The sequence below is a fragment of the Cloeon dipterum genome, chromosome X, assembly GCF_949628265.1.
Source record: "Cloeon dipterum chromosome X, ieCloDipt1.1, whole genome shotgun sequence".
NCBI lineage: Eukaryota > Metazoa > Arthropoda > Insecta > Ephemeroptera > Baetidae > Cloeon > Cloeon dipterum.
In genome coordinates this window covers 25,738,620-25,753,370 of record NC_088790.1, presented here as the reverse complement: position 1 = coordinate 25,753,370, position 14,751 = coordinate 25,738,620, and the positions used below count along the sequence as shown (strand labels likewise).

Below are 14,751 nucleotides of genomic sequence, written 5' to 3'. Positions count from 1 at the left end.
GCTCAGCCACCTTATCGCGAGCCGAGATCGGCTGCAAACCACGACTACAATATACTCCAGTGTGTAAAAACCGAGTGTCGGCCGACAAAACAAATAATCAGCTGAAAACGAAATAACGCAATGGCCCACTCACAAAGTGCTTGCCTTTCGTGCTCGGCTTAATTTGGTCTTTCTTCGAAATTCACTCTTCACCGATTCTAAAATTATAATCGTGAAAGCAGTGTGAGGACAGGAAAACAAACAAGGAAGCTTGGATTGTCTTCTTTTCTTCCTCGACCCATTAAAAATATTTGTAACAGTAAAATTATCGTTTTTATTCCAGAGTTCTCGGATAAAACATATTTTTAATCCGAAAAAATGTAATATTATATTGCTTCTTTTTTCAGGCATGAAAATGAGAGGCTATTTTTATGAGCAACATTAATATACTTTGCAGCGCATTTTTTATCTGTTCTAATTATCTCGTTATCTCGGTTTCGTATCTGTTATGTCATTAATTTACCTCGCTTGCCTGACGCATTGTTCGTAAAAAGCAATTCATGTGTCTGCTTCAACCGGCTCTTTTGCGAATTACGTTCTGGAACAAAATTGAACTTCAGGACGTAAAATTACGCATTAAATTTTCATGCAAATTTAAAATGGGAAAATTAGCATACAATTGAAATGTAAGAGAACTTAGTGAACTATGGTCGAGCAGGGTGGCTTAAACTTTAACGGAGTACTCCTCCTAAATTTATTTTTAGTGCTAGTATTATGTAAATTGAAATGGTATGTCAAATACAAGGTTGTTCTTAATCTTGCACTAAAAATTAATTACAATTAAGAAGTTTGCGGTGGATTTAGCTAACTTACCGAATCGACTTGTCTTTTGACCATTTTTACTCATAAATTTGCAGCAGAAAATCAAGATTAAATAATTATATTTATCCTAATTAATAATGTATTCAACATAAAAATAATATTATTTCTTTTAAGAATTTAAATTAATTTAAATTCTTTTGAAATAATTCTCTAAAAGTACAAAAAACCTGAAACACTGCTATCATAATAAAATTAACATCGGATACGAAGCCCAAGGTCTGCAATGTAATAAACATTTTAAATTAAAGTAGTGCGAATAGGAAATTATTTGAATTGTTGAATGGATTAAGCAGTTACTCAATAAAGAATTTGTTCTAAAAATTGCAATAATAAAAAAGGACCTTTAAAAAATCTCCAAAATTTCCAGAGCTTACCACATTTTCTTGGCAGAAGTTCGAGATCTGTCCAACAGCGTAGGAAATCTTTTAAGGGAAACAAACTCTTTGTTGTCAAATAAAATAGGATTAAATTAAATTAACAATTTTGGCTCTAAACTGAATCCTAAAGGTATTTTCAACAAGCATTTTTAGGATTTTCCAGTGCAATCCTCTTAAAGGAAATTTTTAAAAATGATTCTTTACTCATTGAACAATAATTCGGTCTATACCACAGATCTTTTTCATTTTAACGCAACATCCGGCAAAATTCAATAATAAAAAGCATCAATTTTCCAGTGAGTAAGTGAGTGAAGTCTTTCTTTATCCAGCGTGTGTATGGAGAGTCGATTTTTTGCTAATTTCGGTCGAATGAGATCGGCCGCGACTACCGCTATGAACGCTGCTCGTCACTGAGTACTGACGAGGCTTCACAAAGCTCCGATTTGCTTCGCTTGCCTCATCTCCCTCTCTCCGTGTCCGCGCCGTGTGTGTGTTTGCGAGAGAGTGCAGCGGCAGCGCGCCTCATTGAGAGCAATAGTCGACAGCAAACTGTGCGCCCGACGCGACCGGCTCTGCTGTACAGCTTTTCCCCGTGAATTCCCACCGGATCCGACGCCAGACAAAGGAATTCGACCCAATTTTCCGCACAGGTTGGACGCTTTTCGAAATTTTGCGTGATTTTCTCTTTCTCACTCGGCGAGGTAATTGAGTGGAAAAGTGAGGAGGGGCTGTGTAATTGGCGATTTCCGCTCTTTGGAATCGCGGATTCTCGTATTATACACTTTGATCTGTGTTGCAACGAGAAGACCGACGATGAGAGTTCGTCTTTTAATTAGATAGCAGAGCGAACGCACACAGGTATCAGGTGACTTTGGCACACGCAATAATTATCATCACTGTGCACACTCACTTTTCTTTTCTGTATCATATTTCTGGGAGAATCGCTACTGGAACGTTCCCTTTCAAAATCAGAATTAGAAACAAACGTCATCATCGTTTTTATTAATTTAATTCCCTGTTTTTCTTGATTAATTATGCATAAAACATAAAATAACTGTTTCACTCAATTTTATTTTTAGAGTAATAATGGAAAATGTATTATGGGCACATCAGGGCCTTGCCTGAGCACCTTGAGGGCTTCCAAAGGGTTAAATTGCACTAATTCTGAAAGTTCTTGACTTGGTGAATCCAACGGTGTGTAAATTTTGCAAATCGAACCAATACAGAGCCCGTCAGGCGTCGTTTAATTAGATACAAATAATGGGAATTTATATAATTAAATCAATCCTGGAGGGATTTCCTGACGCCAGGGTACCATTTCTCACCTGTTCTGATGGTCTTATCAGAGGTGACTTCAAACATTTTAAATCAACAGATCTTTCAATTTTGATTTTCTCATCTAAACTCTAATAATCCACCTTTTTTCAACCTCTGACAATCTATATCTTGAAAACCTAAAGTTTCACTACCCTGGAAATTGATTAACATGTTGCATTCCCTTGGGGCAATATTACATCCCATTCTTAAAAAAACTGGCCATTTCTGAAACATTAAAAAATTCATTCAAAATTTTAAAAATTCAAAAATGTGGTTTAAATGTTTCCAAGTTGTTTGCCGTCCAAATAGGAAAATTGGCGCAAATTTTGATGTTCTAACTTGAGATAATCTCAATATTTTAAACTCCAAGAGTCTGATTTACCTACCCCAAAGGCCAATCCACCGCGGGATAGGGAGAATTAACATTGAATCCACCAGGAATCCACCTAGATCCATCGGGATTTCTGACTGGGGTAGATTTCACCTTGATTTCCGGGAAAACAGCCTCATATTTTTCCGGTGACAAAATTAATCCTCTCTATCCCTTTATTGAATGGACTGTGACAACATTTCTAGACGTATAACATTTTTCTTTTAAAAATGTTTTCAGCTTTTAACTGCCTCCAACTTGGCATTTATAAAGTTTTTATCAGACGCTTCGTATCAAGTGCCGCACGAATGTCTCTTCTACAGAAATCACGTTTTCACGCGCCTGGCTTCGAAAGGGGCTTTCGTTTTTCGCTCTTTTCGCTCGTTCCGGCTCAGCGCCATTTCATCTGGTTGTCCGAAAGTGTTCGTGTGACTCTCCTCGCGAATGAGAGTGTATGTGTCTAACAAATTAACTCGTCCGGGCGAAACGAGCGAATTCATTCTCGCGTTACGTGGCCGAATTCACGGTCTGTACATGCAGTACGCGACAGGAAAAATTATATCTGCTTGCTGCCGCGCCGAGCTGTTATTAAAATGCGATTTATGCGGTGGATTTCGAGCAACGCACTTCACCAAAAGGTCGTTACTGCCGCTCATGAAAAATTCGCACCAAAATTCTTGCAGACGCTAAAACATACCTCAATTTTTGTATATTGGAACGGGTAAAAGTTTGTTTCAAAGGCAATCAACTGAATTGTTATCAGAAATATTGCTTTTAAATCCATTTTAAAGAGTAACGGGGGATTTTTTAATGTTCAGATGAGTGAATGAAGATAACAATTACAAACAATCGGGCATGAGTGATATCAAACTAAATATACCCCACCAATAATCAATTATTCGACTGTGATTAAAGTACCAAGAAGTATTTTTCACAAATAACACCCATCACTGCATTTTAGATTCTAAATTGCCTGCCGTTGAAAACGGGGATTGTAGGACACGTACGTGTCTGTCCAAAATATTATTTGATATTTTAAGCTAAAAAATCTGAAAATCAAAAGGCCGAATTTTTTGAAACGGCTGCCACGCTTGACAAAGAGAGAAGCCAGTTCATATTGTGACGTCATCAGTGTACATGTACAGGCCGCTGATGATTGGAATTATGCCACTTCTGTTGTTTCCGAATCGATTTGTTTTATTTGGTTTAAAAAGCATACGAAATAAAGGAAAATCCAACACGAAGTTCAACAAAATTCCTTTAAAAATTGACGCATCCTTATTTTTACCACCCTAAGCAGTGATGACGTCACAATTTAATCTCTTAGCTCTTGACGGCTAACCTGGCGGCCAATTCAAAAAATTCCAATGGCGCTCTGATTTTCATGAAAAATGAGATTATTTCGACCACACTTAATGTTATTGTGAGAAAAAATAGAAAATTCCCAATTATTTCTAGAATATTTTAATAAGAAACGCCTCACCAGCCAAACCTATTTACAAATATTTAATTTTTTATGTAAATAAGATGAAGCAAGAACCATGTTATCGTCCTGGTAAATTGCGTATCGCTCAAGAAACACTTAAATTTTCATTTCCGAAATGAATTGTTGCCCTTTTCTTGCAACAAAGAAATTCGCATTTAGTTGTTACAAAAATCCCGCTACCAAAAGACTTATTAATCATCAAAACAACAATGAATTGTGCATTTACACCGCTCTGCTCCGCCAAAGCCGTTCCATAAAATGAAATTCGCGACGTTCATTGCAGAGATAAGAATTAACGACCAACACCTCCATCGAGGTTCCGCCCTGCGATCAAACACACAATTACAATTTAATTGTCCTATTTGCACGCGGGGCGTCATGCAATTCCAGGCAGGAAGGACGCGCATCTTCGCTGTTTTCGCAAACTCGAAGACGACGGCCGGCGGGCGATAATTGCTGCCGAACGTGTGTTCCTGGCAAAATGGCAGCCGAGGCGAAGAAGCGCTGCCGGCGCGCGGATAGGTGCTCAAAAATGGAGCAGTCTGCGCGCCTCTTTCATTAGCTCCTTTGTTTCTTAATTGCCTTTTGAAATAAAGATGATCTGGCTGCAGACTCAGCGCTGCTGACTCGTCGGCCGACATAGAAAAAAAAGAGTACGGAGAGAGAAAGATCCGGGCTCGGGTGCAAACGACAGAAAGACACACATACTCGGCCTAATGATTTACAAACAAGCTGCAAAAATATTTATCAAGCCTAGTTACCCGCGAGTGACGGAAAACGGTGTCACTCGGATGCGGGTGTTTCAATTGCTCGAAGCTCATCGCAAATACATGTTTAGACGGGGGAATTTTCTACTCTTTTCTTTTTCATGAATCATAAATTTCTTAAAGACCGTCTTTGACGAATTTTCTAAGCACACCAATCGATTCTTGAGGGTTGAATTAGGTAAAGTGGATATTGTTTCCGTCCAAAAAGTCGAGCGTGACGTGCGTAGCACTAGTATAACTTTTTTACCGCCAAAACAATATGAATGCGAGAACTGCGCATGCGTCAGAGCTGGCTGGATCTGACAAAGAAGTCATTCGTACAGGCGGTCTCTCTGCAAGTGTTCAAACCAGCTCTGACGCATGCGCACTCTCGCATTCATATTATTAAGGCGGGAAAAAGTATGGGAGCAGATCTCAGGTCAGGGTACCCTGAAAAAGGTTGTTAGGGTACCGCAGGACAAAGACCCGTTTAAGATCTGTCCGATGGGGGTTTGTAGTCGACGATCGGACGAGCGGTCGAATTTTAACAAAAATAAAACTATTTTCGAATGAACGTTACGAGTTGCGCAAAGCGAAAAAACGGTAAAAAATTAATTTTAATTTTTGTTTCAACGCGAAAAATCTGCAAATAGATTTCCAGACTGGCGTTGGAACTGCGCGTATAATTTAAATACGAAAAATGGCGATAAACCTTTTTTTGTAATTTTTTAGATACTCGAAGTCGGAAAAACGTGAAATTTTTGGCTCCCGAGAGTGACGGGGAACCACGGTTCAAGTAAATTACGGTCAAATTTGATCGCAACTTGGTTCATAGTAATTATTTTAGACGTGGCAGTTGGGGGTGAAGCCCCCGGGGATGGATATTTAGGACTAGAATAAAATTTGACGTTTTCGTAGTCCATCCCATAGGTTTTCAGGAGTTCTCGCATTTGACAACCGCAATTCTGTTCTGTTTTCAGCGATTTCCCCGTGGGAGCCGCACCTATCCCGCAAAAAGAAACACCCTGAGCTGGCCTACAGGACTCATGAGTTCATCATGTCCGAGGGCTCAGACGACTCACTCGACTCAACCGTGGGTTTTGACCGCGCCAGGGTGAGTACCTCGACACGGATTATGACTGCAACCCCACTTTTTCTTGCAAACCGTTCATCTTAACAACCTAATTAATTACGCTAGCACCCCGCTGCGCGCATGACGACCCCAACCCCTAGCTGGCAGAGCAACCCCTGTAGTTAGTAGTTTCGGGCCCACCTGTACATCCATATTCATATATAGGAATGCGTATTTTGGTTATTTATTTTTCGGCTGCTGCATCAAATATGTTATACACACCAAATTATTTATTTATATATCAAGTTCTCGTCCCACCCTCGTGAAAAATTGGCTCTCTTTTGTTTCTAAAGTGCGAATAGGTGAATTTTTAATGGGTCGTCTCTTGGTCGGCGTCGTCCTCTTGTCGTTCCCGATTTGGCCCAGCAACTTGTTAGCCGACTGAATTATGCAAACGCGATTTACTGCTGCCTCCACGCCCAATGAATCTGCGCATCGCTACAAATCCGCCGCCGTGCGTCTTCACTGGCCGTGTGCGACTGCTCGCATCATTTTTCACGCTGTCATGTGGAAACTCGTCTCTTCTTCTGTTGAATCACGCTGGGAACAGAGTGAACTGCCACGAGCTTTTTATTCACTCCGTAAACTATAAATAATTTGTTTGTGAAAAAAAAAATGGAAGGGAAAAGGAAGCGATGAAGTGTTTCTTTTCCTTTTTGTTTGGAAAAGGAGAACTTGATGATATGATATACTCCATTTTTTGGCCATTTGCATGAAATTCTAGTTCAAATCCGATTAAACATGGCTCCACCGGTAGTTTATTTGGCAATTTACTCTAACACTGATTTATGTTTTTTTTTAAATGACAAACATTTCTGTCTAGAATCTGAAATTGAAGTGGAATCAGCGCCTTCCTTATTAAAAAGAGCTGAAAGGTTTTTTTCAAGCACTTTGGCGAAAATTATAAGGGTTTTTTAACCAATTTCATCCTATTATTTTGATATTACACCCTATTTTGGGGATTGCAAATTTATTCACATTTTAAAAATGGCCTAAAGGTCAAATTCGAGTAGAATTATTTTCTATTAACAAGAGTTTTTCACGCTCCAAAACTCCAATGCTCAACAAGAGAAAAGTCTGTGTGGAAAAATTTCCCTTGGAATTAATTTTAAAATTTTCACGGTTGCATTTCCACCAGGTTTTTACCAATTTCTTGCGCAATAAATGCAGGAAATTATTCCATATTTCCATGTGAAAAATCTAAAATTTGCGGTTAGAGTGGTCAAAATTTCCTCTACTATGCAAATTATTTCTTTTAAATTGCCAGGTCTTGCCTCGATTTCTTCAAAAAATTCTCTCTGACAATTTTTCAAGTCGAGGTCATGAGAAAATGCAAGAAACTGGTTTTAAAATTGAAAAAGTAGCCCTTTTTACCACTACACTGCAATGTTTTGTCAAAAAAGGTATTTTTTGCAACCGTGCAAATTTTATTGTTCAGGATTAATTTTGGTTTTCGATTTTGAATGTTGCATTCAAAACTAGAAGCGGCCAAAGAGACTAGGAAAAATATTTCAAATCTTACAAAATATAATTTGTCTTAAAAAACTTCAAGATTTGTGCGTTTTTATGGTATGTTCCATACTTGTAAATCGTTTTTGATGATTTCTAATATTTTTTTGGATAGTTCTTTTGCTCTAAATTGTTTCTGTACAGTGCTCACTTGATGGAATGCACAGCAAAACAGTCTACCGTCTTAAATAACCAAGCCGACTCATTCAAAGAAACTGGGCCATAAAAATTAAAAATGAATGGCGGTGGCGGTGGAGCCTTTGAATAGATTACACAAATGGCTAGTAAAATTGTGTATAGTATTTTTCATCTTTACTAATTTTAAAGTTTCAATCCGCATCTCCTGTTCAAGACCATATAATATAAAGTTTTCTCCTTATTGAGGACAATGTGGCATGATGGAATAAATTGGCCATATGCCGCACACGCAGCAGAAAGCGAGGGTGGCTGCTTTAATCTCTCCATCCCATCGGCTGTGTACACACCTGGATGAAGTGATCAAGACGAAACAGCAGCGTGGGGGGCGAAGACGACGACACAATTTGCATGCGTCGTCCATTTTGCAGCAACAATAAATTAGAGCACGTATATGCACGTCGGGTCGGCACAAGAGGGGGCTCACCGGCCGAGTGGGGGGGCCCATTGAGTGGGCGAGCGGGGGGCGTCGTCCGGGGCGGCGAGTGCGCGTGATTGTGCCGGCGACGAGAGCGAGGAGGCATCGATCCTGGAGCCGCCGCCGCCGCTGCCGCCGCCGCCACCGCCGTCGCAGCCAGTCTCGCGTTCTCCAGCATCCCAGTCTCATCTGCCGCGCGCGATGGACCTGCACTACCGCAACGCCAGCAACCTCAACAGCATCCTGCTGTCGGCCGACCTGGTCAACAACAACAGCAACTCGGGCGTCATCGGCGGCCACAACAGCAACAACAACACCAGCAGCAGTGCCGAGGAGGACTCGGAGAACGACAACGGCCAGACGGCGGCCACGTGGGGCTGGCGGCCGCCGCTGGCCCAGCAGTTCTCGGCCGAGGGCCACTTGCTGCTCTGCCTCCGCAGGATCCACCAGCAGCAGCGGCATCAGGTACCCGCCTCCGCCTCCTCCAGACGCTGCGGATCAGAAAATGGGGCACGCCGACTCGCAACGATTCCGTCTCAAATTGTAAATTATCGCGAGAGCCTAAAAGGCCCAAAGTTTGCTTGACCAGGTTTTTTTTAATATTGTCTATCGGCTCATATTCATTGATTAAAAAAAAACGTCGTGCCAAAATCCTCGAAATATTAATTATTGGGACAAAATTGGAATAAATGTGGATAATTCAAAAATTTTACTGATTCATAAGGAAAAACTAATTTAATATCAATATTTTCCTGCTGATAGAAACAGCCTGATTGGTTACTGAGCAGTATTGATCAGAGTCTATTAATAAACTACCAATTAGCTTAATTACTCTGCAGATGAAAAGGTGAAATATTCAATTAACCGCTGAGAAAATGATATCACATTAAACGTGGGAAATTTAACCTTATTCATTAACGTCTTAAAATGGTACCTAAACACCAATTTATTTGCAAAAATCACCCCAATTGGAGATGATTTTCGTTTCGTTGACAAAAATAATAAATAGCTGATAAATAGCTCTCAAAGTTTACAATTTTTGCCCCCCTAGAAAGAAAAAAATGCTGGATAATGTAGAGATGTGAAATTTTGACCATTTTTTTTGCAAGTAATTCTGAAATCAACTTGGCTGAAATCTTGTTATTCGATTTTCACTCCAGAAATATCAAATTATTCTGGAAACTGCCAAATAATCCATTTTAAACTCGTTCAAATCGCTTCAGAAGCCAGATGACATCTTAAAAAGATTGAATGAAAGAGTTTTGTAGGGGTTTTTTTTGTTCAATTAATTTATTTCGAAGCTTATTTTTAGAAGCTTAAGGTAAATTAATTACTAAGTATAAGCTTCTAAAAGGAGCTTTAGGATCAGATTTTAACACTTTCGAATGTCTTCGTCTTTTTTTATCAGTGGATGTAAAATTCTAAACATAAAATTGACATTTCTAGCGCATATTATGAGACAGATTTCGATTGAAAAGCCACTCAATCATGATTTTCCCCCACACCTCTTCAATTCAATCTCTCAAGAGGGTTTCTGCCTTCTGAAACGATATGGATGGGTTTTCAGCTCCCGAAATAATTGGATATATCTTGAGAGAAAATTGAATAACAAAACTTCATCCAGTAGAGTTCAGAAATATTTAATTAAGCTCGGCCAGTTTCTGCGAATCCTGTCCGCCCTCTTTCATTGGTATGCCACCGAGTTTAATCAACGAGGATGAAGAAGTCTTGATATTCAATATCCTCTCGGGCGAAAACTTTTTCTCAAGAGTTTTCCTCATTTGACGTGTAAAAGTAAATTAGACCAATCGTTTGAGTTAAGTTCTCAACCCTTTGAGTTCAAAATTATTTCTGTAAAAATTCTACCTTTTCCAATACTGTAGCTTGAAAGTCTGGCGAAGCATTCGTAAATAAGAGAACAGCTCTCGCGTCAATCAGCCCAAATGAACAGCTCGGAACTGGAGTGGCATCCGCGGGAGTTAACGAGCAGACTGCTTTTCATCCTCCCTCTCTCTCAATTCGCGGCACAGAGAGCGTTTAAATGAAAGTTTGATTCGGTCGTCGGCGCGGAAAGCCGAGTGAAATTGGATCAAATCGATCGCGGCGGCATTTCTGCAAGCCGCTCCACGTACGCAGATGCCGGCCGAGTTGCATAATCTCCTCGAGCCTTCTTCCCCACGGAGAAAAGTTCTTTGCTCCCTCGGATCGTTTTACGACGTGTTGAGAGCCTGCCCAAAGGTCGGCTGCACGGCGTCTGGCGACTTTGGCAGATTGGCCGTTTTAGCGGATGAATTGCTCCGCAGATTCCACTCCGGCCGGCCAAGCTTTCTTTCTTTCTTTCTTTCTTTCATTCCAAGAGTGTAATTGGATTTTGATATTTGATAGAATGAATGGAAAGGCTTCTGTTTACTGGATAACTTCGCTGAATGTATTAAATTATCGAGGAATTAGGTCAGGATGCTGTGCGAGTTGCATTACAAACGCTTTGGAACAAACAAATAGCTCCCACGCATTTATGACATTCAATTATTTGCATTTTTTGTCTACAAATCTTCTCTTATACCTAGTATATGCTTATAATTTCGTTTCTAGGCACCCTGATAGGGTTGCAAGAAGCCCGCATTTTAAAAATAAAATGCAGTGCAGAGGTAAAAAGCAGTTTTTATTTTACTTTTTAAGCAGTTTATTGCAGACAATGTTTGTACCTCAGTTTTTAATAATTTGCCAATTATTTTCTCACAAACTCGACTTGAAAAATTGTCAGAGAGAAATATTTGAAGAAATTGAGGCAGCAAATGGCAATTTAAAAGAAAAAACTGCACAGTAGAGGACATTTTGGCCACTCCGACCGCAAATTTTAGATTTTCACAGGGGAAATATGGAATAAATTCGTTTTTTCTTGCATTTCTTGTGCAAGAAATTGGTAAAAAGCAGTGGTGAAAATAGCCGGGTGGTAAAAGAAAATGAAACCCTGCACCCTGATGACTTCCAAAAGGTTGAATTGCCCATTTTCTGAAAGCTCTCGACTTGCCCATTCTAACGGTGGGCTGATTTTACAAATTTAGAGCCTGTCGGCGTCAGTAAAATGCTTGAATTAATTTTAGGAATTCAATGATATCGATCACTTGAGGGCTAACGCCGCAGGGTTCAATTTCTCACCTTTCCTGATGGTTAAAAATTGTTTTTCGCGCTCTCAACAGCCAGTAATTATGAGCTCTCTGCAGTTAATTATGTGTTGCGGATTTTTTTTTGCTCTGAAGGGACCAAAAAAGCTGTTGTCGAGAATACGGGCGTGCAAAATCAATTTTCTCCTCGCATTTTTAACATTTAACAGCTATTCATGTTTGTAACTCACAAAGAGTAGAGAGACTAACTCTTAAAAATGTTATATTTAAATTTGATTAGTTTAGGAAATTTCAATTGCCGTTGAGAAAAAAATGTCGAGGTTTCTAGCTAGAGAGAACATATTTTTAGAACATTAAATTTGTTTGGACTTGAAGGAGGACAAAAGGTGATCAAATATGCAAATATAAGCTTTATAATAATTGTTGGGTGTGAAAAACTTCCCTTTCATCAAACCGTATTTTTAGGAAGCTAATATTTTCACGGTAAAGGTCTACTTGAAACCCGTTGATTGATGAATTTAGCATTTTTCGGATAACATGACCACACCCAATTCCTCTCACGCAAAGTAAACGCAACATACAATTAAAAATTATATTTACTCACCATTTTATACACTAATCAGGAAACAAGTAACAAATTAAATTAAAATTAGAAAACATCCACCCGACAATGAGTTTAATCCTAAATTTTTTTAATAAATTTCTTTGCTCAAATTTTTATCTCAATGAACACTTAATTTAAATTTAAATATTTGAAACATAAATAATTTAGACACAAAATTGGAGAGTGATTGATTGCCTCGCTAATTTCGGTCCAAATTAACAAGGCGTTGAAGCGATGGAAATCCTCTCTGCAAACAAAAAAAAAACTGAGAATAAGGGCTGCAAATTGAGCGCTTTCAAGGCTCAATTAGCGCAGCCCTTAAGACGACTGGCCGATCTGATTAGCCGGCGAAGAAAGTTAGCCAAGCGTCGTGCTTTCGAATGCAAATGAGCCGGCGCAGGGGAGGGCGCAGATAAAACGCAGCGTGTGTGTGTGAGTGAGTGCCTCCGCTGCCGCCGCCGCCGCACAGGTTTCCACGATAAGTCCGAGTCAGTTCCGAAGGCAAATTGCTGCAGTGCGCACACCTTGTCCATCTGTCCGCGGCGTGCGACGACGAGGATGGCTCTGCTCGGCTTTCTGGTACGTGCGATTGTCCGGCCGGCCGGCCGGGGACCACATATTGCCGTAATAATTGTTGGCCGCTCGCAATGTAGGCCACAACAAACAGAGGGTGCCGTGCGGCACACTGGCACCTCCGACGATCGATTATTTGTTCCGAATTTGCGCGCGGGTTTGACCTTTTATCGGGATTGGCCGCCGTGACTCGCAAATTTTGAGGGGAAAACGTGTGAAAAAAAAGGACGCTTTTAGCAACTGTTAAATTAGAGCGTCCATCGGGCTGGGAAATACTCAGGCACCCCGGGAATTCCCGAGCGGAAGTAGATGCGGTTTTATGAGAAACGTATCGGGTGTGTTTTTTTCGGGACATGCAGGAATCCCGATGAGGGAAAGGAACCAAGAGAAAAATGATTATTTTTTATTCAATTTTTGACATCTTGTAAAATTTTTGAGACATTTCCCACATTTCGGGCTTTCCCAAAAAAAAAATAAGAAAATTTCTGGGACCAGGTCATACCCCGGGAAAAGGCAAACTTGGGATAGAAAAATAATCCCGACAGACGCTCTAGTTTAAATCTAAATAGTATTTTAATTTTTATAAATTTAATAAACTTTAAATTGGGAATTAAATTGTAAGCTTCGATCAGCTTACAGTTTCTTATTGAATTTGTTTTTAAAGTGGGTTTATGCTGGGAAACAATCAAAATTAATAGAATTGTTGGCTAAAATAAGCAGCTGAACCTACTACATTTTATACAAGTTAACATTTTGCCAATTTTCTCCAAAAATGTACAGCATAATTGGCAGATTTTGACTTCTCTTGTCGAGATTTAAGGCATTATTTTGGAGAATCTCAAATTAAATAAGATTTCAAAAAGGGAGACAGTCCTATTCCATTTGAAACCCATGCTAACTTTGCGGCATCTTTTTTCTATTTTAAATATTTTTTATATCATTATGGAAAATGCATAATCATATTAAAATTCGTATAATAAATTAAATCGGTCTTGCTCGAGATGTAATCAATTTAAAAATGTATTTATCAAGTCGGCCTTGGTATTATTCCGTGCCTCTCAGGATACGCTTCCATGCGGTAATAATACATGGACAGACATGCAGTTGCTGCGGTATGAAACATAATTGAAAATATTTTACTGCAGTTGGTGCACCGCTCCCCAATCCCTACGAATTACTGATTACATAAAATGTGTTCTTCTATTACTTTGCCATGAATTAATTTAAAATTATACCATTTCTATACACCCCCAGAATTGTTTGTACAGAACCATAACTTTTTAAATTCATACCAGATTGTGTATTTATAAAATCTTTATATTTATCTTTAAGTTTTAAATCTTTTTATTAATTAAATAAATTACTTTGTGGTTAAATTGGAGTTATTTTAAAACTAAATAAACTCTAAATAAAGTGTGTATCAAAAGAATATTTAAGAAATAAATGAGTCTTAAAATTTTGCTTTTTACTTTTTGGCATTGAAAATTAAATCAGGACTCCCGCAGAAATAAAATAAAAACAAATTAGTAACCATGAGCTTTTTGTGTTGACGTCAGAGCATAAATTGCTGTATTTATTGTGCCTATCCATACGCAATCGAATGGAAGCAGAGAGATATATAAATTCCTGACAAATTTTATTGGGGGACAAAGAAAGCCGCAGTGCCGCTTGTGTAACCCACATAATGTGTCCGCCAAAGGGGCTAGCCGTCGTCGTCTCCGTCCGTGCACTACAGTGCCCGTCGTGAGAAGCGAATATATTTTATCATTTGTTTCGCGCACGTCCTTCCTTTTGACGTGAAAGAAAAAGCGGATAAAAAGCGAGCATTCCCAACACGGCTCCCATCATCCACTCCTCTTATTATTTCGTGGCACGCTTTTTACCAGTGCACACAACAACGATCAGAAGAAGGGGACATGATTTTTAATTATTTCCTCCATTCTGAGCATGCGAATATGTCCGTTTTTTTCTCTCTCTCTCTTCAGCATGCGGCCCTAGTACAAATTGCCAGGCAGAGCTAATCTGTCATTTTTCTCTA

General features: G+C 39.4%; 1 protein-coding gene across 13 annotated transcripts in view; it reads left to right on the top strand.

The window, feature by feature from the left end:
* The window catches only part of LOC135945003 (proteoglycan 4-like), a 76,426-nt gene that overhangs the window by 37,941 nt on the left and 23,734 nt on the right, over positions 1-14,751 (top strand). For 10 of the 13 annotated variants that reach the window (XM_065492338.1, XM_065492334.1, XM_065492339.1 and 7 more), the window contains exon 4: positions 6,138-6,271. In XM_065492338.1, the coding sequence (XP_065348410.1) occupies positions 6,138-6,271 (134 nt within the window). Of the gene's footprint in view, positions 1-1,755; positions 1,889-6,137; positions 6,272-8,558; positions 8,877-12,614; positions 12,720-14,751 lie in introns of those variants that run through there. The other 3 variants (XM_065492343.1, XM_065492344.1, XM_065492345.1) reach the window with 3 other exon arrangements.